Source organism: Diceros bicornis, chromosome 26 (assembly GCF_020826845.1).
Source record: "Diceros bicornis minor isolate mBicDic1 chromosome 26, mDicBic1.mat.cur, whole genome shotgun sequence".
Classification (NCBI taxonomy): Eukaryota; Metazoa; Chordata; class Mammalia; order Perissodactyla; family Rhinocerotidae; genus Diceros; species Diceros bicornis.
In genome coordinates this window covers 37894485-37920668 of record NC_080765.1, presented here as the reverse complement: position 1 = coordinate 37920668, position 26184 = coordinate 37894485, and the positions used below count along the sequence as shown (strand labels likewise).

General features: G+C 50.8%; 1 protein-coding gene across 3 annotated transcripts in view; it reads left to right on the top strand.

Moving 5' to 3' along the window:
* Positions 1-26184, top strand: part of SNX29 (sorting nexin 29) — a 522293-nt gene that overhangs the window by 66048 nt on the left and 430061 nt on the right. For all 3 annotated transcript variants that reach the window (XM_058570031.1, XM_058570032.1, XM_058570033.1), the window contains exons 9-11: positions 1996-2114; positions 9372-9447; positions 11194-11276. In XM_058570031.1, coding sequence (XP_058426014.1) covers positions 1996-2114; positions 9372-9447; positions 11194-11276 — 278 coding nt within the window. The remainder of the gene's footprint in view (positions 1-1995; positions 2115-9371; positions 9448-11193; positions 11277-26184) is intronic.

Here is a 26184-nt window from a genome sequence, read left to right as displayed (position 1 = left end):
GTCATAGTTGCACATCCTGGTTACCATATTTTTAAGCCAACTATGGCACCATATCCTGAATTGGTCTCTGCCTCAGGAATCACTTCAATGTAACTCATTTTTGAGGTAGTGGGCTACTGGCCACTTTTACTTGGGTTCCAAATTTCAGCTGACAGGGCCTGGCTTCACCTTGTGTTCTGCACGTGTTGCTAGGAAGTGGCAAGAATTCCCCCTAGAAACAGCAGGAAACCCCACCCGCCTGGAGCCAGTGCCCTGGCCGGGGAAAGGACTGGTGGTTTTGCCGCCTTCTCCTGAGGGGTGTCCCTGACCGCCTCTGGGTGTCAGGAGTCCCCTTGGTCACCAGCTGCTGGGTCAGAGCCCCAGGAGGGCAGTTCTTTACAGGTTCTAGAGGCACAGTCAAGCTCACCTCAGGACCCGGCCAAGTCTGGTTCTGCTGCGGGCACACAGGTGGGAGCACTTCCTCTTCTGTGCCCCAGCCGGCCGGCCGAGGGTCTCACTGTGTGTGTTACCTGCAGGATTAAGTGATACATTCTACAAAGTTCTGTTAGGACCATTTCCGCCTGTGTTTCTTGCTCAGTGTGAAACGTCTGACTGAAAGATCGAGAGGGCTGAAAGGAGAATCTACACGACAGGCCTCTGAAAGAGGAGGTGGCAGCTGGCCTGCAGGCCAAATCCGCCCCCACGCTAAGAATGGTAGTTACATTTTTAAAGCCTTGTTAAAAAAAACAAAAACCAACAAAGAATACTTATGGCCACAAAGCCTAAAATATTTACTATCTGGTCCTTTACAGAAAAATTTTGTTGATCCCTCCTCTAAATGAAAGAAAAACTGCACACGTCCTGTAACGTGGTGGGCAGTAGCCAGAGACCCACTGGGGTCGGATTTGGAGACCTGGGCTCCTGTCCTCCCAGCCTTGGTTCTGTCCGGAATGGTGAACGTGGACAAGTCATGTGATCTTGTTGAGTTTTTTCTCTCTCCCTCCCTTCTTCCCTCCTTTTGCCCCCCCCAACCCTCCACCCCCACCCCTGTCCCCCGACCCCTGCCGCCTCTGTATGTTTATGATCAGCTTTGGTCTTCTTTACAACTGAGTAATAAAGTGATTTTATAAACTTTAAAGCACCATACAAATACATCCTGTTCTTTATTAGTGTTTCCTAATTGCCCCGAGGCAAATGCTGCCGTGGGCAAATACTTTCTCCATCAGATTTAACGGAACCATCCTGGCGTTACAAAGATCATACAGGCTGGTTTTGTACTTTGTGGATAAGGTGACAGTATAACAGATCATATGAGCCTGGTTAGTCTTTGAGCTGGCCCCCTTTCTTGGAAGGGACCCAGACATGACCTGGTCCTTTTACTCACGAGGGTTTGAGGACCAGCGAGGCGAAGGGACACTCGCCCAAGGTCACGTGGCTGCCATCATTTCAGAACCTGGAACGCACCTGCTTCCTCCTACTTCAGCACTTTGCACGTGCTGTTCCCTCCCCCTCCATCCGTCTGGTCCCTCCTCTTCACTCTGCTAACTCCTGTGCTTCCTTCAGCTGTCACCTCCAACCTCCCTTCTTCAAGGAGGCCTTCCACGACCCTTCTGACAGCTCCACGAATCTAGGCTGCCGTTTACGCCTTCTTGTGGGATTACTTGATTCATGTCTACGTCCCCCACCAGACTGTAAGCTCCACGAGGGCAGGGTAAACACTGTTGGCTGGCTCTTTTGCAGCACAGAATCTATGTGCTGCACACTGCCTGGCACACAGTAGGTGCTCACAAAATATGTGACACAGTGCCTGGCATACAGCAGGTGCTCAGTAAACACTGCTTGAAAGAGTGAGTGCACGATCTCTGGACGTGGACAGCCCGCTCCGACTCCCAGCCCAGACTCCCTCTGTTTTCAGCCCGTGGTGGCCTGGGTAGTTCCCGAGAGGAAGCGGGGGAGGCCCAGCGGATGCCTGTGGTGCTCTGAGCCCTGTCACGCAGCTGTGTTCTCTCACCTTAGGCCCCTGGATGGGAGCACCTGCCTCTCCCGGATGCACAGCTGGGCTCCACTGCAGGTGCTGCACGGTGACACCGATGTCCTCTTTCCGGTCAGCGGTGTGGGCTCCTACAGCCCCGCAGGTGGGTGATGCCTCTTTTCTCCAGCACGAACTTTGGCTCCGGGAACCAGCAGGTGTTTCTGGGTCACCTGTGCAGGGAGGAGTGGGAGCCAGGAGGCACGGGGCTTAGGCCAGGAGGGGCCTGTTGAGACTGGAAGTGATAGAGGGTTTGGCTTCTCTTCTCTGAACCTGGGTGTTGGAGGTGCTCTCGCCTGGGTGGGTGTTGGGCTGAGCTGGCTGACACGTCACCAGGGAGCCTAAGTTAAGCCTGTTTTTTTTCTTGCCAGTGACTTGTTGAACTTGGTCATGTACAAGTTGACCACAAACAGTCATTTTTGCCTCTTAGGACAAGGGACAAGGTCACAGAACCCATAGCTGTAGAGGCCCTGGCACCCTTTGTAGCAGAGTGCTTGGGCATCAGGGAGTAGCCTGCCTTTAGAGTGGATAAGCGTTTCTGACCTGTTCCATGTGGTTGAGCACGCTCACATGCACTTTGTTATTGTTTTCTTTAGCTAGAGCAGGTCACGGTGGTGGGAGGGAGGCTTGGATGAGCCCGGCTTACCCAGAGGGGTGGGTGTGCAGTGCAGCTGGCGCAGTGCCTGGCACAGTGAAGTGCTCGGTCGCTGTTACTGCCCGAACAGCGCTACCGGTCAGCGAGGCCTCGGGCCCCCAACATAGGTGTCCTTCCCACATTGCTAGGGCCAAGTTTAGGACGCCGTGACGGGGACACCGACTGCTGAGGAAGCTGCTGACATTCTGAAATGGATGACAGACTGTTGTTCTTCTCACTGTGTGGGGAACAGAAACCCACTCAAACTAGCTGGAGCACAGGGGCAGGGCAGTGACGGTGACTGGCTGCAGTCTAGGGTGGGGTCAGATCCGTCCCAGCTCTAGGAGTTCCAGGAGCTGGGGCAGGTTATCTCTCTGAGCGGCAGTATTCCCGGTGGAAATTGAGGCTAATGAGAGTGCGTGGCTAGGTGACTGCTGTCTGCCAGGCTGGTCTGCTCGTCTGGAAAGTGCGGACGATGGTGACAATGACAGCCAACACTTCTCAAGCCCTTGAAGTGAGTCAGGACTGTAAGGTGATCGACCAGATTAACTCATCCACTCTTGACCACAGCCCGAGAGGAAGGAGGGGTCATTATTATCTCCCCTTCCTCTCAGATTTGTGGTGAAGATTCCCTAAGTTAATCTCGGGAAAGCTGCCAGGTACACACGAAGGCCCCGTGAAAGCTTATTGCTGGCGTTGCAGAGGTGACGTGACAGGACATCTTGTCCTCGTGGGCCCGGGAGCTGCGTCTTGGAATGGAGGGGTAGTATACCAGAAATGAAAATGACCGCCAGATCTGCCATCCTGAGATGGTCCTGCCGTCTGTGTTGTTCTGCACCCCCATGCTTCCTTTTGTTGATCTGCCCCCATCTCTTCTAGTCTGTCTTTGCTCCCTCATCCTTCTCGCCCCCTCCCCTTTTGGCCTGTACTTGGCTGAGGTGCATCACCATTGCCTCAGCCACGTGACCTTCCATACCAACTGGAGCTTCTCTCTGGGTCTCAGTTGAAATTTGCAGAGAGGGATGGTCTGTGGGCCTAGCTCGTGTCTGCAGGCCAGGCCAGCGGCGGTAGCTCCTTTCCCTCAGGTGACCATCCTTGTTCCAAGAGGCCAACGGTTGGGGGGATGGCTACCTTGCCATTGCCCATTCAGTGGCAGTGCAGACTCGGGCGGAATGTCTGAGAAGGGGGTGGAGTTTGCAGAGAGCAGGTGGTCCTAACCTAACTGCACACTGGGACCACTGGAGAGTTTCCAGTGTCTGTTCATGGCTCCCAAGTTGTGGTCGAGCTCCCCGCTCACCTTGTCGCTCCCCACCGAGGGGGCCTTTTTGTTGGGTCCTGCATTGTTGCTGGGCTGTTAGGGGCATGCACCAGGCAGTGTGTTTTGTTTCCAGTGGCTCCTGCGTTTCTTAGCTGGGCTCCTCTAACTATCAGACCCTGGGGGCTGATGGTTGGCTGGCTGCCCCTGGGGCATTGCCGTTTGCCGTTCACATTGGGGTTTAGTCACAGAACCCAGCGTCTTCCTCCCTCTCTGGGCTTTCTGTAGACCAGAGTCTCCAGGGAAAGGAGCTTCTGGCCAAGCTCCAGGATCCTCTTGAGAAGGCAGCCCCCTGGCAGATTTCTCGAGATCCCACCTCTGGCTGTCAGCCTCACAGAACCAGAGGCTCCGTCTTGTCACTGTTGATGGGACCCCGAGCTCCAGCTTATCTGGATTATCCTCACCGGAGAGGCCGTGTATGAGCCAGTTTGCCAACTTGTTAATTTGCTACAGTAACAAAGCTGCTGGGAGTCTTGGAAGCTTGTGAGAGCCTGAGGGGAAAACTCTCCATGAGTAGGAGCATGAGTGTGGGAAGACAAATTATTCTTGGGCTGCATGAAGACGCTGGAATCAGCTGGGGGAATCCGCTACCTGATTGGAATGCCAAATTGCGTCAAGTCCCTCCTGACCTGATCCCCCATTTCCATGGGAGGCCTGTGTGCCAGGTGGTGCTGGGGCCTGCCTGTTAGGGTGGCCCTTGCCTGGGCAGCCCTGGGCGCACACTGCCAACGTGTCCTTGTCTTTCCCTCCATTTCTAGTGTCCCTTCTGATTGACACCCTCCTACTTGAGCGATGTTAACATATTCTCTGTCGTTCTGGCCTGCGGGCCATTTTGTGTCTTTATTGGTGACTTTGCACACTAAGGGCTCCTCCCTTAGGAGGCATTTTCCTCATCTTTGAAAATGTTGGTCCTCTGCAGTCACTGCCCTTGGGGGTACTTAGAGAAAGAGGGAGGCAGGGAGGAGGATAAAAAAGGGAGAGAGGTGCATGCTGGGAGAGGATGGATGTTTTGTAGCCAAGTCTTGGGAGGGAGAAAGCAGCAGAGAAGGGGACCCCAAACACAGAATTATTATCCTTCTGAATCTTGGAAGAGGCAGCTCTACAGTTTAGGGGGCCCGTGCTGTGAGCTGCATTTCTGGAATTAGGGAGGGACTGAGAGAAGGGAGACGCCAGCCCAGGGTCTCATGAGACCCTGACAAGCAGATGGAGGATTAGATACAGTTGTTCCTCCGGGCATGTATAGTACATACAACAGAGCAAAGCACATTTACTAACATCTCTTCGAAGCTGCAAGGGAGAGAGAGCCCCCAAAGTTTTTTCTGACTGAGAATGATAAACAGAGGTGAAAAAACACCCATTTCTACTCGCTGCACATGTGAAACTGTTATTGCTCGTCTCCTCATTGAGGGTCCTGTGTTCAGTGTTGTGGTTTAGCCAGTGCAGAGTCACTTTCTGAGGGCTTGCTGCAGTTCATTTGAAACCTCAGCTCCTCAACCCCTTCATTTCCCCATCAGGTCTCACATACTCCGACTTCTCCTCGTCCTGCCATGGGTCTTTGGAGTTGTTTGTTGAGGGTGAGGAGGGTCTGTGGTGCTGCTCTGATCTGAGATGGTTGACGTTAGAGCTTGGCTCCCAGACGGTGATTTTACTGTTTGAAGTGTCGAGATATTGTGGTGGCCGCAGGGCCTGCGCTGTGTGGTGCCCCGCCCCACTTATGTGAGCTGTGAGGGTGTAGGGTTCATGGTTTGCTTTACTGAGTCAGTGGGTGTTCCTGCCCGGCACCCGCGCCGTGCTAGGCTCTGGGGGGCCCAAAGCTGAATCCCTATGGAGTTTTGCGTGCAAGGAGGGGACAGGGGACATCATTTTAATCAGCTGATGTAAAGGAGAAAGGAATGAATAGTCGACGTGTACCCTGAATGCTTTCACTACCCTATTCTAACTCATTCTTATCTCTTGCCTGAGTTATTACAAAGTAGCCTCTCAACAGCTCTCTCCACTTCCATCCTTTCCCCACCCCTCCATTCTTCCTTTAGCAGCCAAAGTGATTTTTTAGAACGTAGATTAGATTGCATCATTCCTCTGCTCCAAACCCTTTTACCACACTCAGGATAAAATCCAGAATCCCCGGGGCCGGCCCGGTGGCGCAAGCGGTTAAGTACGCGCGCTCCACTGCGGCGGCCCGGGGTTCGCCGGTTCGGATCCCAGGCGCGCACCAAGGCACCGCTTGTCAGGCCATGCTGTGGCGGCGTCCCATATAAAGTGGAGGAAGATGGGCACGAATGTTAGCCCAGGGCCAGTCTTCCTCAGCAAAAAAGAGGAGGATTGGCACATGTTAGCACAGGGCTGATCTCCTCACACACACACACACAAAAATCCAGAATCCCCACTGTGGCCGTCCGGGGGCCAGCTCACCCCCGCAGCCTTATCTCCTCCTGTTCCCCCTTGCTCAGTGTCCCCAGCCACACCAGCCTGCTTCCTCTTTCTTACACCACACGGCATGCTCCTCCTGCCTTCCACACCCTGTGCACATCCTTCAGGTTGCAGCCGAAGTGTCGCTGTCTCACAGAAGGCTCCTCTGCCCCTCCCCAGACAGGCCAGGCCTCATGTTTCACACTGTCGTAAACCTCGTGTGTCTCCATTGCTCTGCCCTCAGTTTGTGATTGTGTATGTGTGTAGTTGCTTGATAATGCCTGTCCCCTCTGCTAGTCTTTGAGGTCCGTGAGGGTGGGACTATGTCTGTCTCGATTCCAGTGTGACCCTGACCTTGGCTCGGAAGGCCTCTGCTGAGGGGATGAGTGGACTGATGCAGCGGGTGGTGACGTGGGGATGCTGCAGGGAGTGGACAGCTGGCAGTTGGAAAAATGAACTCCAGGGACGTGTAGAGGGAAAAGCAGGTATCTCAGATCAGCTGACTGAGACTCTGAAGTGGGCTCAGGTCTTCCATTGGGCAGACTCGGTTCAATCCTCGCACGTTGGCTGTGTGATCTTGGACAAGTCACTTAAATCCTCAAGGTCCATTTCTTCATCTGTAAAATTAAGATAATACTAGTACCACCTCAGAGGGGGCCTCGAGCATGAGTACGAGTCTGTCTCTACGTTTGCTCTGTGGCCCCGGTGGGTCAGGCCCGCTGCAGCTATCAGCCGGTGGTGGTCGTGTGTTATGACGGGAAACCCACTGGGGCCGAGTCGGTGTCATGTCTGGGAGGCTGGTAGGTGATGTTGGCCTTCGCTCCAGCTGTGGGTTTCTGTTGTGTGTGTTGGAGTCCCCGTCTTGGCTTCAGGGAGTGGAATGTGGCAGCCGTGTGTGGGTTGGATTGGGGAGGGTGAGACAGAAATGAGGGGCCCTGCTGCAGAAGACCCCTTAGGAGGCATTGAGCTTTTGAACTAGGGTGGCAGCAGAAACAGCTGTGAGCAAGGGGTGGGAGCTAATTAGGTGGAACTGGAAGGTCTTGGACATGACCCAGCTCTGCGATGGGGTGTGGGGGGGCGTGCCACGCTCCTCTGAGGTTACAGCCCAGAGGGAAGTGGTAACAGAGGGGAGCATAGGCCCAGTAGGGTATCCCAGTAGAGTTTTCTGACAGGCAGTTAGAAATGTGACACTATGGGGCGGGCCCGGTGGCACAGTGGTTAAGTGCGTGCGCTCCACTTTGGCGGCCCGGGGTTTGCAGGTTCAGATCCCGGGCATGTGCCGACGCACCGCTTGTCAGGCCACGCTGTGGCGGCATCCCATATAAAGTAGAGGAAGATGGGCACGGATGTTAGCCAAGGGCCAATCTTCCTCAGCAAAAAGAGGAGGATTGGCATCGGATGTTAGCTCAGGGCTGGTCTTCCTCACACAAAAAAAGAGAAATGTGACACTAGCATTCAAAACTGAGGTCCTAGCCAGAGGTGAGGACTTGGGAGCTGTCATTGTCACAGAGGTGAGAGCTGGAGCCAAGACCTTGCTGGATTTGCCGAGTGGGACAGAGGGCCACGAGCCCTGACTCAGACACACCTTCACACAGAGTCAGAGAAAAAGGAGGGCCAGAGAATAGTGCTATGAGGCTGAGAGAGGAGAGCTCCAACGGGGAGGCCTGCTGAGCCTGGTCGTCTGCTGCAGGAAGGTGAGGAGGGGACAGAGGGAAAAGTTCCTTGGGCTCCTTAGGGAGCAATTCCAGTTGACTAGGAGGATGAGAGCTGTGGCAGGCAGGCTCGGTTGTAGAGCGAGTTGATGCCAGCCACCACTCACTGAGTGTGCACGTATTACAGCGTAATTATGTGGTAGGCGTTATTAAAGTGTTGTATGGTGGCACTAGTGTCACCCCACTGCATAGATGAGGAAACTCATATACTTAGTATACTGATACATTATATATTAATATAGTATACTTATAATACTTAAGCTGCTTAGACTGAGGCACAAAGAGCCTAGGTAACTTGCTGAATTAAAGTTGGGGAGCAGGGATTTGAACCCAGGCAGTTGGGCACCCTTTAACAATACTAGAGAGCAAGGAAGGGGAGGTGGAGAAGTAGACACTTTGTTTCCCTTTTGAACTTCTTGAAAGAGGTAGGAGTGAGTGGACTAGCTTGGTGGGGACAGCAAGGTAGAAGAAAAGGTGAAAAAACATTGTTTCCCCTTAGAGTTCCCTTAGTTCAACCCCTTAAGAGCTGGGGAATCTTGAGAAGGATGAAGCCAGCATAAACAGAAGGAGTGAGGCGGCGGCGGAGGCTGCGAGGGATGGCTTCTCTGCATCCCTGGTCCCCAATGCAGGCCTGGTTTGTAGTGGGCATTGACAGGCCGGAATCTTCTCCGATGAGCAAATGTTCTCCTGGGTGATAATGGCTTTAATGTCACCATGTAGCCCAAGGGGCATGGATTTGCACGGTTTCATGGAAAGAGACTGACTTGAACAGCAGCTAATACATTTATGAAAATCCTGAGTGCCTGTTGTTTCTGGAGATTATTTGTGGCCTCACTTCTTCCACGTAATGCAGAGCAAGCTGCTCTTTAGAAAGCAGCGCCGCTTGGTTTGGACGCGAGCAGGTGCTGTCAGCGCTTAGACTGTGCTGCCCCCTAGTGTCAGTCTCAGGCCACTCCAGGCGGGAGCAGTTTTGTCTAACAGAAGGCTGATTTATTGTTCCTTGATTCTGAGGTTGGCTCTGAAGATAGACTTCATGGGTGATTCCAGGTGGCTCAAGGTCAAAAAGGTTAAGTGAGAGCATAGGGCCTTCCATTAGTGACTGATACCAAATCTGTGGTTATGGCCGGAAAAATGAAATGGGTAGCAGATTAAAATCCAGGGTGTAGATGAGGAGGAATTGCTAAGTGAACTGCTTTAGCAGAGGAGCCAATGTCTGCATTGTGTCCTTGTCTCATGGAGAAAATAGAATGAGAACAAAAGCCTGACTTTCTCCTGCGATTGCTTTGTGCACAGATGCCCCCCTCGGAAGCCTGGAGAACGGGACAGGACCAGAGGACCACATTGCCCCGGAGCCGGGACCTCGGTACAGGTTAGTGTTCAGACAGCACGTTGCCTCTGGGGTTGAACTGTCCTCTTCAGCTCTGCATTTTATTCTTTTTTAAAAATAGGAAGGCACCTGCTAGGATTAAGAGGCAAGGCCTTACTTCACGTTTCTGTTCAGAGTTAGTCTTACATCACTGAATGTGAAGTTGCCAAGGGTCTCAGCATGAGCGACTGTACAAGAAACGGTGTTTGTCAGACTCCCGTTGCACACCGCCTTTACTTTGTACACTTTTGGGGCCGTATCTGGGTGCCTCCTCTATCATTATTTTCTTCATGTTAATATTTGATAATCATATTGAACAACCTTAATATTAGATAATACTTAAGCCGCTTAGACTTCATGTATCTGTGAAGTGCTTAGTCTGGCATATAGTACTAAGTGCTCTTTCCAGATACAAGTATCTCCAAGTCCTTGAGTGTCTGGTGGCGGAGCTAAGATGGACACTCAGGTCCCCCTGAATCAGGACCCTTGTTGTTCTTAGCTGTTTCCTTTTTCCTCTTCATGGTTTGCGTTTGGTGTCCCCGGGATGTATCACGTCTGCATTTTCAACTTGAGCTGCAGGGCAGGAGTCGCTGACTACCGCAAACCGTGCTCAGTGTTGTGGTCTCGCCCTGGGTGGGGGGGTTCTGCTCTTTGAAAATGACACTCCCCGCAGGCGGCTTGTGCCGGTTAGTACAACATCGGGAAGGATCGGTGTCACCAGGCCCAGCCAGGACTCGGAGTCCTTTTTGCTGTTTATTTCAGAGAGTTTGGAAAATGCAGCAGTGAATGAAACAATGTCCCTCTTAGTCCCCAACTCCCTTTCATTGTTGATGTTTTGGTTCTTTTCCTCCTATTTACATGTGCGTGCCTGCGTGCGTGCGTGTGTGTGTGTGTGTGTGTGTGTTTTAACCATATCACGGCCCTGCTCTTTTCATGAAAGATGCTAAGGGTTATTTTTCCATGTGGCAAATTCTTTGTAAGTATGCAGTCAATTCTCATTATTGGTGGTGGCTATGTACTGTAAGGTCACCGTGAAGACTGGACCACTGCTGCGAGGGGAAATACAGGGTTAGGTTCCTGTGTGCCTCTGGTCACATTTTTGTCAACCAGTCAATACAGAACTTGGTTTGATGTCTGTCCTTGTTTAAAGACACCTTACTTAACATATATTGTTGATCCATTAACATTGAGCTCACAGCTGACAGCACTATAACTCACACTTGGACAGAGGTCACCCAACACACAGAGTTTCTCCATAAGGCACATCCCAGCCTTTTTGCACTAGGAGCACCAGACAGCCCTTCAGCTCTGTGCTTGGGGGCCACTTTAAACAGCAAAATCACCAACAAAAAAGGCAAGAGAATGTGAAAAGTGTGGCACTAAATAGCCCGCCAGATAGGCATGTTTACAGTGTGACAGTTGAGAGCACAGGCAGAGCTTACCTTGTTTGATCAGCTGGGAGCCTGCACGTCCTGTGACTGAATTTTTGCTGCTCTGTGCATGTTCCTGGGTGACCATGAAGGTGCCATGCGAACTGATTTTGGAATTATAAGTAAACTTCAGTGAGTTGGTGAATTTGCAAATACAGAATCTGCAAATAATGAAGATCGACTGTAAATTCAAAGGGCTGCTTTCCGTTCCTTCTAGTAAGTATACCTGAGTCAGCTTAGCACCTGCTAGTTTTTTGAATGGCAAGGTTGTGCATTTTACGTGGCCGAGTGTAACTTCCTTCTGCCTGTCTTTTTCCAGTGTGGAAGCCAGTCCTCCAGGCCAAGGAAGTCCTCTGAGCAGCCTCTTACCTTCTGCCTCGGTGCCAGAGTCGATGACAATTAGTAAGTACTTTCTGAGCCTCCTCCACGAATGCTGGGATGACTTCCGGGCCTGTACGTCACGGCAGTGCCTGTGTGCTTGCCCCTACATGAGTGTGGACTTGGTGAAATGTGGGGTAAAGTCAGGTGTGTGTACCTGGTCGTGGACTGGAAGTGTGGTTCATGGGCGTAGGCTTCCTGAGCTGTGGTTAACACGTGATGCTTGGGCATGTGCACGCTCCAAAGGATGCACTTCAGCAGTGGAGCAGCATGGAGTTAGAAGGGAAACTTCTGTTGTTCAAAGTTTCGGAGTTTGCCTCTTATAAAGCTGTCAGCTACAGAGAAACTGTTCTAGTTGGGTTTCCATTGTAGCTCTGGAGGAATCATTTTTGTAAGTAAGGAAGAGTGTCTCTCTTAAAAGTGAATGAAGTTTGCTAATGACCAGGTTCAAACTGTTTCCAACCTTACTGCGCAGAAAAAGTGTTAAAGATATAGCAATTAAGATTAGGTTTGAGTGGCTTTATATAATAAAGAATAAACCAACTGTTGCTTAACAAGATAGAAATTCATCTCTCTCTCCAGAGCTGGGCAGGCTGGGGCTGGTATGTGGCTCCATGGTCATAAGAGACCAGAAATCCTTCCATCTTGCCTCATAGTCCAAAATGGTTGCTTTACCTCCAGCAATCCCATACTTATCCCATGTAGCAGGAAGGAGGAAGGGGGCGAAGGAGAGACTTCCTTCATTTTCATAAGTAGGATTCAGGGGTCTGAACTGGCATAGGGAAAGAAATTACAACTTTTTTCTTTAGCCTCTGACTGAAATTTAGCATTTCCTTCCATTATGAAAGTAGCAGCAAACCATAGAAACCATAGCAGTGTTAGCAAAATGGGTGACTTTGTCCCTGATAGAAGTCATAGGCACCTGCAACAACTGTGACATGAAAAAAATCTCAAGAGTGTCATTTTTGCTTGAAGATACGGTGGTTTTTAATGTGATAATGAAGAATCCTATGTATTAGTATGTTACTTTTCTGTTTTACATTTTGATGATTCTATTTCAATGTAATCAGTTTCCTTTGTGATTTTGTGTGTTTTATGTATTTTAAAACCTTTTTCTGAGAAGGGGCCCATGGGCTTCACCAGACTGTAGAATGGGTCTATGGTACAAAAAAGGTGAAGCCCCCCCCCACCCCCTTCCAAGCTGTAAGGACCCTTCCTGGAAGGTGCACAGTATCCCACTCGGGTGGCCAACGTCTGTCCTCGGCCTCCCCTGGCTGTTGAGGAGGCATTGTGCCCCCACCCCCCAAAAAATAATTAGGATTTTCATTGCTAAGGAAGGAAGAGTGGAGTTTGGGAGACACCCAGCATTCGCTGATCAAGGATGAGGAAGGAAACGAGTAGACGCTGTGAGGTTGGCGTGGTGGAAATGACTGGCCTCCCTCTGTGTAATGGAAGTGTGTGGTTTATAATGACAGTCCCCAGCCGTGAACTCAGCTGAGCAGGAGTTCATAGATCCCCACTGTGTGGGACACACAGACCAGGAGAACCCCAGGGTCGCTGGTTTTCAAATTTCAGTTATTTATTTACTGCTGTACTGTTACTTACCCTGTCATTTTGTCTTTTAAAAAAAAATGCACTTAAAAAAACATGAATGCCTTTATTTAAAGAAGGAACTTTATATGATTACTGTAAATGTAAGTCAACTACTAGTTCACTTAAATAGCGGGTAAATGTAACAATAAAGCAAGGGAAACAGTGTTATGAAGTGGGCCTGGTTACTGTTCCCTGTCCCCGCTTCTGAGTGAGCCCCGCCGCCACTGTTGAAAAGGGCCAGTGAGAAGCATTAGAAAGGTGCTGAGGGTGTCCTGGTGCTCAACTCAGATGTCTTTCCTGGAAGTGATCAGAAGGATTGGAGGAGGGGAAGGGACTATCGTCTCTGATTCGCCGTCAGTTAACGCCTTGTCTTGCTAGCATCCTCAGTGCTGTCTCTGTGGGTTACACAGAGGTCAGGCTTGATGTGGAGAGGTCAGGCTTGACTCTGGCTCTCAGGCACAGGTTCTCTAAGTAACACCACTTTTTGCCTTATTTACGTATGTTTCGTAGGGAAAGTGACCCCAAGACCGTGGCCGTGAACACCAGGCTTCGTAGGCGCCTTGTGCAGGCCCCGATTGTGGGGGTTCAGGCGTCTTCACGCCCCCCAGCGGGTGTCCAGCGTCCTGCTTCTGAGTAGGTTTCCTGCTCCCGGGCTGGCACGTAAAGATGGTTCGCTGTCAGCTGCCCTTCGGGTCGACAGAGGCCACGGTCTGGGGTCTCTCTCAGCCCTTTTCTGACTTGGAGGGAGCTGCTGGTTCTGCTCTGCATGGTCACCTAGGACATCCCTCTGGACACACTTGACAGCAGGAATTTAGGCTGTTTTTCTTGTTTTTACTCACACAAATGTAAATCCAGTTTCATTATTTGGTATCTCTGGCAAGTAGGGACATAGCTATACTTTACAACCTGAACCTCTGGAGGAAAACACCACCTCATCCACAGGGATCCTCGACACTGTGGTAACGTGGTTTGTGGGGGGTGATTGTGTGTGTTGTGGGGGCTGTAATGTCAGGGGACCCTCGGGACAGCAGTGGTGTCCCTCCCGTGTGTGCTGCAGAGGGGAGATCAGGATTCCTAGACAGTTCTAGTGGGGGGGGTTTGACCTGTGTCCTCCCCATGCTGCCCCACTTCCTGTGTCATCACAGGAAGGTAACAGGAGCAAGTCTGCCTGGGTATCAGGGCATTAAGTCTGCTAGGGCTGGGTGAAGAGACACTACATCTCTGGCTTCAACAGCAGGCGTTTATGTCTCAGGGGTCTGGAGGCTGGAAGCCCAAGGGCAAGGTGCCGGCAGGGCTGGCTCCTAAAGAGGCCACTCTCCTGGGCTTGTCGGTGGGCTTTCTCTGTGAGCACGCATCCTCGCGCTCTCTTCCTCTTCTTATAAGGACACCAGTCCTATTGGATCAGGGCCCCACCCTATGACCTCATTTAACCTTAATGACCTCTTTGCAGGCCCTACCTCCAAATACAGTCAAAACATACGGATTTCGAGGGATCTGATTCAGCCCATGACACACGGGGTATTTCAGGAGCAGGTGACCTCAGAGCTGTCCTGCTTCAGATGAAGAAGTGCATCCCAGGGCCCAGCCCCGTGGCGTAGTGGTTCAGTCTGGCACGTGCTGCTTCGGCGGCCTGGGTTCTTGGGGTTTGGATCCCAGGTGCAGCCCTCGCCACTCATCAAGCAATGCTGTGGTGGCGACCCACATACAAAATGGAGGAAGATTGGCACAGATGTTAGCTCAGGGCTAATCTTCCTCAGCAAAAAAAGAGGAATATTGGCAACAGATGTTAGCTCAGAGCAATTCATCCTCAGCAAAAAAAAAAAAAAAAAAGAATTGCATCCCAGCATGTGAAGCACATAGGATTCCATACCAGAGAGATGCTTGACTCTCTCAAACCCCAGGAGAGCCTGGCAAAGGAACTCCCACTCTATGCTCTCTGAAGTGGTGACCGTTTCCCTCACATCCTCCCAAATGACTTCTTTGGCTTTGCTTAATAGTCCGTGCAGGCGAGGGCCTTGGCCCTGTGACTCAGGGCCGAGCTCGCTTAGTTAACCCTCCGTGCCTGGGGGAGTTGACCCCTCCTCTGCCAAGCAGCCTTCTCCCTTGGATGTCTCTGAAATGGCAAAGGGTTTTGTCCTGGGCTTTTTGGGTGTATATTTTTGTCATTTTTTAGTGTGTGGTCAGACCTACCTTCCTGCTTGCTCTCTCTACAAGGCCCTTTGGTACTTAAGAAAACACAAAAACCTGTTATGAAAAATTAACTTTTTAGTGAAGTAGTAAAGACAGTTGTAAGCGTAGTAAAACACCCATAATTCTGCCTCAGAGATACTTCCCATTTTTGCAGGTCAGTGTGCAATTCGTGTTTTGGGGTGTGCAGAGTGGTACCTGGCTGGAATTGCAGCATGCCTGCTGCTGCAGGAAGGCAGTACGTTCTCATAGCCAGGAGGGTGCGCTCTGAAGCCAGGCTGCTGAGTCGTCTTACACCTCTCAGTGCCTCGTTTCCTTGTCTAAACATGAGGACGCATACCCGTCTCATACAGTTAGTGTGGAGATGAACCATGATGTGCTTAGAAAAGTATTTGCATCAGAGTTGAGTCAATAAATGTTAGCTATTATCAGTGGGCTTATTTTGTATTCTGCTTTCTTAACTTTATATCATAGTCGTCCTTTTCTTCTTCATCTCCCCAGTCATCCTGTTGAATGGCTGCATAATATTCCATCATCTGATTTATTACACGTTACTAGATTATTTGTTGGAGGGTCACCTGCCAGTTTTTCGTTTTTTTGGCAGTGAGTTTCTTCATTCATTCTAAGGAAAAAAATGAGAAGTGCTAGGCTTGTAGTAAGTGCATTCTAAGAATATTGGCCATTGTTATTTGTTTCTGCTTACGTGTTCCTTTTTTGGTAAACTCCTGGTTGTGGGGTTAGTGGGCCAAAGGTTAGACCTATATGTATGGCCTGTTACAAAGAGCCATTTTGTGTTCTGAGTGTGTTGCCAGTAGTGCAACAGCTGCCAATTTCTTTACACTTCTCCAGCATTAGGTGCTAACATTTTAATGCACTTTTGCTACTTCTAGAACTGGAAAATGATACTTTGCGGTTGGGTCCACCGGCAGCCCCTCCCCATGCTTTCCTTCAACATTTGTATCCCTGGGGTGAGTTGTTTCTATCCCTTAGTTTCAGGGCTCTGGTCCTCCCATCGGGTGTTCTGCCTGACTGGGAAAGGAAGATGAGAACAGGAGGAAGGGGACTCAAACAGGCGCTCTTGGCTGCTCGTGGGCTGTGTGGCTAGCACAATAACCCTGTGTAAAAATATAACCCAGTAAAAGGAATAGCGTGATTAGCAGAGTTTGCTGTGTGCCAGGTATCGTGCCTGAGCATTTTAATTCACGTTTTCTCAGTTAACCCCCAGCAGCCTCCTGAGGTACAGGTCATATTATTCTCTCGTTTTGTGTAAGAAAGCAGGGGTTAGTGGGGTTAAGTAACTTGTCTGAGGCCTCACAGCAAGGATACCGTTCAACAAATACTTGTTGAGCAGCCGCTATGTGCCAGGCACGGTTCCCAGGTAGAGTGAGCGGTGAAGCGGGTGACAGACCCAGCTTAGCTTGTCTAACCTCAAAGCCTTCTCAGTTCTCCACACTTGTAGATCACCACCGTCACCCAGCCAGGGCATGCAGCGTTGCGCTGATAACGGGTGGGCGTCCAGGTCTGAGAGCCTTAAACTTATCATCATTATTTCTCTAATGCAGCAAGGACTTCCTGAGTGAGGATGCTAGGTGTTCAGGATGAGCGCACCAAACCTGTTTATTTTCAAGGGTCCCTTTTGCTCTGAGTGCTGTGGTCTGAATGTTTGTGTCCCCTCCCCAGATTCATGTGTTGAAATCCTAGTGCCCAATGTGATGGTGTTAGGACGTGGGCCTTTGAATTGTGATTAGGTCTGAGGGCAGAGCCCTTATGGATAAGATCGGTGCCCTTATAAAGGAGGCGCCAGAGAGCTCCTTTGCCCCTTCCACTGTGTGAGGACACAAGGAGAAGTCTGGACCCTGAAGAGGGCCCTCACCCAACCTTGCTGGGCCTCTGATCTCGGACTTCCAGCCTCCAGCACTGTGAGAAGTAAATTTCCCAGTCTGTGGTGTCTTGTTGTAGCGGCCCGGACCGACTGAGACACTGCGGGTTAGTGGGCTGTGGACGCTGGAGCTGCTGACCTCTTGTCCACACCAACCACTCCTTGTCAGTGGCTGCCTCTCCGCTTCCCAGTTCAACCCCTTCCATTGACCCCAGAGATGCCCCCTGTGACTACCATGCTGCCCCGGGTGACTGCCACCTGGTGGACGGTCCAGGAACCAGCCCATGTATTTTCTCTTTCCCATCGCCCCCTTCCCCCCTTGGAGCACACGATGTGTGCAGCTCTTGGTGTGTTTTTCATTATAGATGGTTTAGGGAATTTCACCTTTTGTTATCATTTTCATGTCTGCATTAAATAGTAAGTGGCGATTATTATTATTCAAATCCTTTTAACTCCTTTCTCTTTCTTTTTTCTCCTCTTTTATCTCAAAAATTTCTGCCTTTCTTTTATGGAAGCAAAATATGACCTTAATTTTAATGGATAAATAGAAAGGTAGTTTGCCTAATATACTGGAATTGAAGCAAAAGTCCTATATTTTTGAAGTGAAATTCAACATAATAAGAAATCCATGTTGTTACCCTCTCACGCCTTTACAAGTACCTCGCAGTCCTCCTTCAGCTGTCTTGGAATTGGCACCAAATAGCTTTCCACCTTGTCATCCTTTGTTGCTTAAGTTTACTCCAAACACAAAATTTTATGATGAATATAAAATTTTGTTTTCTGTTTTCCAGTTCCATTTAACTCTTGGCATTCTTTTAAGGTTAATTTGTGGCAACAATGTTTCAACAAAGTTTTGGATTAAATAGTCCTGTGGGTCCTAATCTGGGGTCCAAGAGGGTACACAGGGGGCTGGGGGCAAGAGAGAAGCGATGAGAACCGTTGTGATGGGGCTGACCCAGAGCGGGGAGCCTTTCTGGAATAGCAGGTGTCTGGGAGTACTTTAATCCTTGTGATCCACAGGCTTGAATAAATGCAGGGGAGCTAATATTTAAGACTGATAGACAGATGTGGTTCCTGGGATGGCATAAGAGGGGTTCTTGGGGGTCAGTAATCATTATGATAATGGTTAGTACTCATTGGAGGGTAAGGTGGCAGGCATCATGCTAGATGCTTCGCTGAAGTCATCCTGGCTTCCCTTCAGCCCGTAGGGGGCTGGCATCACTGGCCCCTTGGACAGCTGGGAAAATCCCTGAGCAGAGGCTGAGCACAGGGCTCGAGGTCACGCAGCCTAACTCCCAAATCCAGCTCTGTCCTCTCGCCCTCTTCTTCCTGGTGCTGATGTGGTTGGGAAGCGGCAGTTGTTGCCTCGTATAGGCTAACCCAGCAACCTGACTCCTGCCTTTGAAATGTGCTTGTGGAGGAGGAGCTGGTGGGCAGCCGGGCTCTAATGTCTGGGACCGGGACCGGTGCCACAGGGGGCCGCAGTCCCTTTGCCTGTGAACATTGCCCTGTCCTGCTCCAACTTTGCTCGTCTCTCGAGGCTGCGTGCCCGGGAAGGGCAGGCGCCAACCACACAGGTTGACGAGGACGTCCTCGGCTGCAGGGCATCCACTTGGTCTCTTCAGCAGACCTGCCAATGTCACCTTTCAGTTCTGCCAGAAAGCTCGAGCTGGGAAGAGCATGTGTTGTAAGCTGAGAAGGTGCTGGCAGAAGGGCTGCCGCAGGCGGGGTGTGCAGGGTGTTACAAGGGGGTGTTGGTGAGCATTTACACGTCACCAGAGGGAGGAGCCACGTTGTGGGGTGTCCCCTGTGAGGTCCACAGGTGCTCTGAGAGCGTGGGTGCTCCCTGTGTATTTGACAGCCATAGACGCTGCCCCACGTGTCCTGAGACTTAGACGGGGCGTCAGTCTTCACTCCCCGTGGCCCCCTGATGGGTGTGGGAAGCTTGATCAGAGCTTCAGTGTCTGTGGTCTGTGGGCACGCAGTGCCAGAGCCGTGGAGAGATGAGTGACACTTAGAATTCTCAGGAGAGAAAAACCCACTTGATTGAGGTATGGCTGATGTACAAAAAGCTGTATGTATTTAGTGTATACGACTTGGTGAGTGTGGAGATAAGATACACTTGTGAAGCCATCACTACAGTCTACGCCGTAAACATATCCATCGCCTCCAAAAGTTTCCTCCCACCTGATTGATTGATTGATAAGGACACTTAACATATGATCCATCCTCTTAGCAAAGTTTTGGGGAGTGCCTTTCTTAACGAAGAAAAAAAATGCATTTTCTTTCTCTCTATTCTTTCTCCCCCCATTCTTTCTTTCACTATTTGCGAGATCCTTTCTTCCATTCAGAAACTATTTATGCTCGGTGCTTACCATGTGATAGGTGCTTTGCTAATCTTTGCCTGTACATTGGTGGACAAGAAGCCAAAGTCCTGCCCGGAGGAGGCGCCAGACCAGTGGGGAGGACAGACAGCAGCAAAGCTAACAGACATGGGAACTTGTCCTTGCAAATCTTGACAAGTGCTAGAGAAGGGAAGCACGAGTTGAGGGGGGCTGTTTTAAGGTGGGTTCGGAGGAAGAGTCTCTCTTGGGTGACAGCAGAGCTGAGGCCTGAGGGTGAGGGCACTGGGCTGGTTTTGGTGGCCAGTGGTGATGGTGGACGTGCAGCTGAGAGGAGACGGGAGAGGGGAGCCGAGTGGGAGGGTGCTGGAGAGGGTGTCCGTTTGGGTTTCATCCCAAGAGCAGTGGGAAGCCCAGAGGGTCTTAAGCGGGAGAGATGTGAATTTTCCACTTCCTCTTGCAGAGGGCAGGCTTCTCAAGAGTGTGTCTTCAGTCCTTCCTTCTCCCTTCCTGATGGCCCTTCCTCCCACGAGTGGGTCTTGAAGGCCTCCCTGTACCTGGCAGGGTGGGGAGTCCTGCATTGACTTGGGCGTCCACACTCTTCAAGTGCCGACAGTTGCATCCGTGCCGAGTACGGTGTGCTGACACCCATAATTCAGAGACGTGCTAGGTGCTACGTGAGAGGGAGGGAGGTTACCTGGGGGATGATCTGGAGCCTGGAGCCCCCATCCTGGGGTCAAGCCCTGGCTCCGTACTTCCTAGCTAGGTTTCTTTTTTCCCCACACCATAGGCTTTATTTCCTCGTTTGTAAATGAAGACACTTACTGTTCTGAGGGTTAATGCACTAACCCCTGAAGGCAGGCACGAAAGCTGAGTGTTGAACCAGGTGTTCCATGGGATGGGAGCCGTATGAGTATTTAGAAGCTTACACAGCGGGTGAGCATCGCCACTCCTAGTTCTTCAGAGTCAGGTCATTGCCCAGGAGGCTGAGGACCAGGCGAGGACAGTGAGAGAGAGAACCAGTGAGAATGTCCAGTGTCATCTCCTGATATTTGGTGTCAGGTGGTGGTGTCACTCCAGGGAGGCTGGTTCTTTCTGAAGTCATTCTGGAGACCCTCTGTGGGGGTCGATTTTTGAGCCCTTTCAGTAACCCTGAGGGTTCAAGCGCTAGCTCTAGGGCTTTTGGCTCTGAATTCTAGAGCTAGTCTCTCCCTTCTAAAGTACTGTGGTTCTTTACAGCTGGCCTCTGCCAGTCTTCGGAGATGAATCCTTCCATAAGTTCAGTCCTCTTCCTGGGGCATTTCCAGATTTTCCTTCAAGGAGTGCCTGGAAAAGAATAATAATATGGATATCTCCTCATTCATCTTGCCTACTGTGAGCCAGGCTTTATCTGTATTATCGCTTAATTTTCACAGCCTCTGCAAAGTGGGAGCTTTGCCCTTGTGTTGTAGTTGGAGAAATGGAGACTGAGAGAGGCTGTGGAGAAGGTCCTACTGCTAGAATGTGGTAGGGCTGGCTTCACATCCCCCTCTCCCTCCTTGCAGTTCCTGAAACCCACAAGCTTCTGGAATGCTCTCTGAGGTCCTCAGAGGGAAGCATTTCCATCTGTTGAAATGTCCCTCTTCAAAGAGGCTTTCCTTCCCTGACCGCCCGTCTGAGAGCACTTGCTTCCCTCACCCTCGTCAGGTGGGGACTTTGTCCTGTCGGCTGACTTCGGCTGTCAGAACCCCTCGTGACCTGAGTATACTGTTGGTTTATTTCTGTCTCCTCCACTGGAACGTCAGCTCCTTGAGGACAGGTCTTTTCCTGCGTGTTCACTGCCGTATCCCCGGTGCCCAAATCCCTCCTGACCTGGACTTGTTGCTCAGGAAGCCTTAGTTGAAGGAATGAGGAATGAAGGAAGGAACTAATGCTTATTCTAGTTCTAACAAACGTGAAAACTTTAAAAAGGCTTCTGTAGGATTGAATTGGAAGCGAGTTCCTCAGGGGCGGGCGCATGTCTGTGTTAATCACCGCTGCTTCTCTGGCTTGGTCTGCAGTGGGAGCCTGGTACCAGGAGCTGCGTGAGGGGGTGAATGAGGGAGCGCGTTTCCACACTTTCTCCTGTTGCATCAGGGAGGGGGCAGCTGGTGGTAGAGGGAGCACACAGTTGGGAATCCGGAACACTTGGTTCTGATTCGGCTCTGATAGTGTGGGCCCCTTGATCTCCCTGGGCCTCAGCTTCCCCCACTGTAAAGTGGAGGAGGCTGCCCTCAAGGATTCCTTGTACTTCTAACCATCTCTTCTGGGAAGGGCAAGTTATTTCACCTCTTTGCAACTTTGCAACATTACAGAGCCAAGTTGTCGGAGTCTGGATGTTCCCAGTGTTTTCCTGGTCTTGCTAGTTGCCCTGGTGTCAGAGGCAGGCGTCGTCATCTTCGTTTTCCCCTTGCTCACTGTCTCCTCTGCAGATGTGTTGACTGTTGAGTTCACTTTGCATGGCCTTTGGCTAGGTGAGCTTGTATCCGTAAACATACTGGTTTTGGCATTTGGCCCGTAGCTTTTTCTGCTCCTGTGCACTGTTCTGAAGAGAGGCTGTCTTACAGAGTTTGCAAAGATGAGTCAACCTTTGTGAAAGGCAAATGTCACCTTCAAGTTTTAATTCTGAGTGGCCAGGAGCCCTTACATTGTCATGGCCAAGTTTTTATCATCGGCGTGCTAGAAGTTAGATGTGTAAATCCTTTCTGTGCTTTATTCATCCTTTATTTTTGTAGTGCCCTGGTGTGAGTGGTTATGGATGAATTGAGTTGAGAGGCAGCCTCTTGGGGTGGAAAGAACACTGGGATCAAGCAGACCACAGCACTGCTGTTCAAGAGCTGTGTGACCTTGGGCAAATGCCTTACCTTCTCTGAACTCAGTTTCCAAATCCATGAAATATGAAGTGAGAAATGAAGCTAAACAAAACGGTAGATCCCAGAAAGCATTTGTTCTTGTGTGTGTCTTTGGGAGCTGTTTAGTTCCATCATCCCTGCAATGAAGATGATTTAGGGGGACTGTAGGTGCATAAGGAGAAAGACCTGGAGAATGAACCAGACTAAATGATCCCAACCTGATAGCTGCAGACACATTCACATTCAGCATGTGTAGCTCATTGGTTCTGTTTTACTGGAATGTATTGAAAATTCCTTCAGCTGATATTTATTGGTATTCATGTCAGCCTTATATTCCTTCACTTCCTCTTTAAAAAATGAGTTTCTACTCTTGAATTAATTTCTTTGTTTGAATATATGATTATTTGGGAGCTGGAAGTTAGGACAAAGTGGCTCAGTTTTTATTCCCGCTGATTGCGGGACGAGCAGCACTGGAGCCACCAGGGGGCGCTCTGGCCCTTTCCCTGCCTTCCTCTTCATGGCTTTCCTTCTGCGGCTGTGGGTTTGCTGCTCTCTCATTTTTGATGTCCAGCGCTGGTGCCCTATTTTAACAGTGAGGTGGGTGTTGGTGGTGGTGGGAGCAATGGTCTTTTCTAGTTGAAAAACATCAAGCACGTGCAGAACATTCTATTCGCCATTGGAGTATCCATAGTCATATGTTGCCAAGGGCTTTCTGAAGGGGAGGTATAGGTGTCTGGTCCTGTTTTGAAAAGGAATATACAGCTAATTAGAAAATATTTCTCCTTTGTCATTGCTTTTCGTGAGATATAATTAATTATCCATGGATGTTTATTCAGCCCTCGAATCCTAATTATTGCCTTCTTTTTCCTCTTTTTGGGGGGTGAGGAGTGACAGGTAGTGGAGGAGTGAGTAGGTAATCAACCCAATTGTTTCCTTTTGATTTCTCCTCACTTTTGATCTTGAGCCAGGGCACAGAGGGCAAGAAAAACATCCTTGGTTGTCAATAGGCCTTGTTGAGTGGGTCCTTTTTCCTCCCGGCTGTTGTTGGAAGGGATTCTCAATACTAGTGAGGAGGTCTGGCTCGTTGCCTGGCAACGCAATTCCAAACATTTGGCAGCTTGAGGAGTGCTGTAGTAAGGATGCAGAGGGAGATGGCCAGGCCCCACGGCCAGCCGGTTGCTTGGCTGAGGTTTTGATGCTACTGTGTTGGAAGTAGATGGTGGGGCCACAGCCGTTGCATTGGTTGCGCTCTGAGCTCCCCGCCCCTTAACTGCAAGGAGTGAATCTGGTTGATGCAGCCAATACAAATCCTCAAGTCGGGCAAGTTTCTTTAAAGGGAAACTTCGCACTGAATTTTATCCACTTAGACTTATCAGTGACTGTCTTGGTAATTGGAACGTTCCAGATGGAATTTAGACATGCCTCATTTCTTAATTGACTTGTTTATTCAGTCCACAAACATTTACTGAGCACCTGTCACATGCCGGGCACTGGTCTAGGTGCTGGGGAGTCAAGGTGAAGGAGATCCAGCTTTGCCACTCAGAAGCCCTGTGCCTCAGTTTCCTCATCATTAAAATGCAGGTTATAAGAGTACCAGCATCATAGGCTGTTGTGAGGACTAAATGAGTTAATACGTATAAAGTGCTTATGCCAGTGTACTCAGTACTCAGTAGATGTGGCCCCCACCCACAAGGAGTTCAAAATCTAGTGGAAATAACGATGGTGATAAAATAAATAAATGAAGAACAGTTGGATGGGGGAAAAGGAAGACTGTTGGGTCCCATGGGAGCCATGTGTTCTTTGTTACCTGTGGGCCCTGAGGGAGGGCCACAGTCGTCCTCCCGGTCCCTCACCTTGATGAGTCCCCCTGATGCGGGAAATCCTAATCATAGTTTCAGATCACATAGTACAGCTTCGGGTCCTTGCCTGGAACCACAGAGGCCTCAAATCCAGGGCTGGGGCCGCCTGTAACTAACGTAGATGTTTGTTTCCTTGCTGCTGGGAGCAGGAGGGAGGACTGCGGAGCGTCAAGGGGGTGAGTGTAATAAGGATAGGGGGCGCGGTGTAGAGGGTGTTGGAGGAGGGAAGGGCTAAGGGGTGGGTGCTGGGGGGTTGAGGAAGCCTTGACAAGGGGGGAGGGCCCTGCGGAGGGGGCAGGAGTGTGCCAGGGCCGCATGAAAGAGTAATCCCCCACGAAGCACCGCAGGACACCCAGCGGGTTTGGCGGGGCTCTTCCCACCATCAGGAAGCACTTGAGGAAGAGATGGTGATGCTGCTGCTAAGTCCTTGGTCATGTTGCCACCTTGCTCGCTCTTCACAGCAATCCCATGAGGGAGGGGCTGCTGTTACCCCATTTTACCGAGAGGTGGGGTAAGTTGCCCAGCATCGTGCAGCTGGTGGCAGGCAGAGCTGGGAGGCAGAGTGGTGCTTGGCCCAGGAAGGCTGAGTTTAGTGTCCCTGGGAGACCCTGGCCCAGCGTGTTCCCGGGGCATTTCCATGAGTCTCTCTTTGAAGGTGATGTCTTCTTTAGGCTGTGTCACCGTCCTTGTGAAGCTTTCCCCTGACGTGGCTGACCATGGGGCCGCCGTGAGCTCACCAGGTCTCAGCATCATCTCTGTGCTCTTGGTTCTTTTGAGCCAAACATGGTTTTTCCCCCTTTTTGGAATTTCATCTTTCTAGCTGAGGTCTGTTGCATTCCTGCCGACCCCTAAGAACTCCGACTCCTAATTTGCTTATAAACGTTCAGGTGAGGGCGCTCTCTGAGCCCGAAGCCAGTATAGGCTTTTGGTCTCGAGCTTTCTGGCCAGCTCTCTCTCAGCTGGGCCCGGCAGCAGCTTATGTAACTGATGCGTTTCAGCGCTGATGCAAAGCAGGCTTCTTGCTCGGGGGAATGAGGCGCCAGTCAGACTTGTTTGAAATGTCAGCGTTGTTTGAAATGTGCCACCAGAAGGGCTGGGGCCGCTCAGTTTGTAGAGTTGCAGCAGGGGGCAGTTACTAGGTTTGGATTCGGGGGCGGGGCTAGCCGAGCTGGCCTGGACATCTGGTGGAATAGGTGGGTTGCCCCGTGCTGTGTCCTTACAGGAGACCTGGAGAAGCCCACAGCTCCTGCATCCGACACAGGGGCTCACACCCTGGCCCTGCTGTTGGCTTCATTCCTGAATTCCCCTCTCTGGACTCCTGTTTCCTTATTTCTGAAAGGAGACGGTTGACACCCACTGGGGATGTGCCGCGCACTCGGCACAGGGGGCCTGATCAGCCAGTGGAGTGGTGCTCACAGGATCCTTCTGGCCCAGTTCTTCCTCCTCCTCCAGCTTCCCTTCCCCTCCTCCCCTGGATCTTAAATATTAACTTTAAAAATGACTATTCAAATTTTTTTAATAGTATCAATACATTTACATAAAAAAACGGGAGAGATACTAATGGGACACAGTAAAGAGTTTCCCTTTTACTCAACCACTCAGCCTCCCCTCTGCCCACCAGGAGGACTCTGACCTTTTGAGTTCAACATCTGGAAGAGCTCAGCTGCCAGACTGAGTCGGGGGTCAGACAGACAGCGCTGGCTCTTGTGTTTGGCCTCCCGGCACCCTTTGATAGGCTGTCACGTTGCATTTCAGCAGCTCTAGCTACTCCTGGTCTTTGCACACGCTGTCAGGTTCCGTGTGCTCAGAATGCTGTCCGTGCTAGTCCTTCTGCCTGGAACAGCCTTCCCTCTCCCCTGCTCTGGCCTGGGTAGTACTTATTCATCCTTTAAGACTCAGCTTAGGTGTCGTCTCTTCCAGACAGAGGTGCAGCTCAGAGTGGTAGCTTGTTATCAATACAGCTGGTTGGAAACCGGAGCTTTAAACCTGTGGGCAGGCGGGCTTGCAAAAATGTCATCCCTGAACTCCTTAGTCGGGTGGAGACCCCCACAGGGGCAGCTCCTGAGCATACCCCATGGGTGAGTGAGCAGTGGGCGGGCCCAGAGAGAGAGAACCCACAGGGGCTGAGCTGAGCATGCTCAGTTCCTCCTCCCAGGCTCCTGAGTGGGACAAGTCACCCCTCCCGCCTGGAGCAGTGAGCGA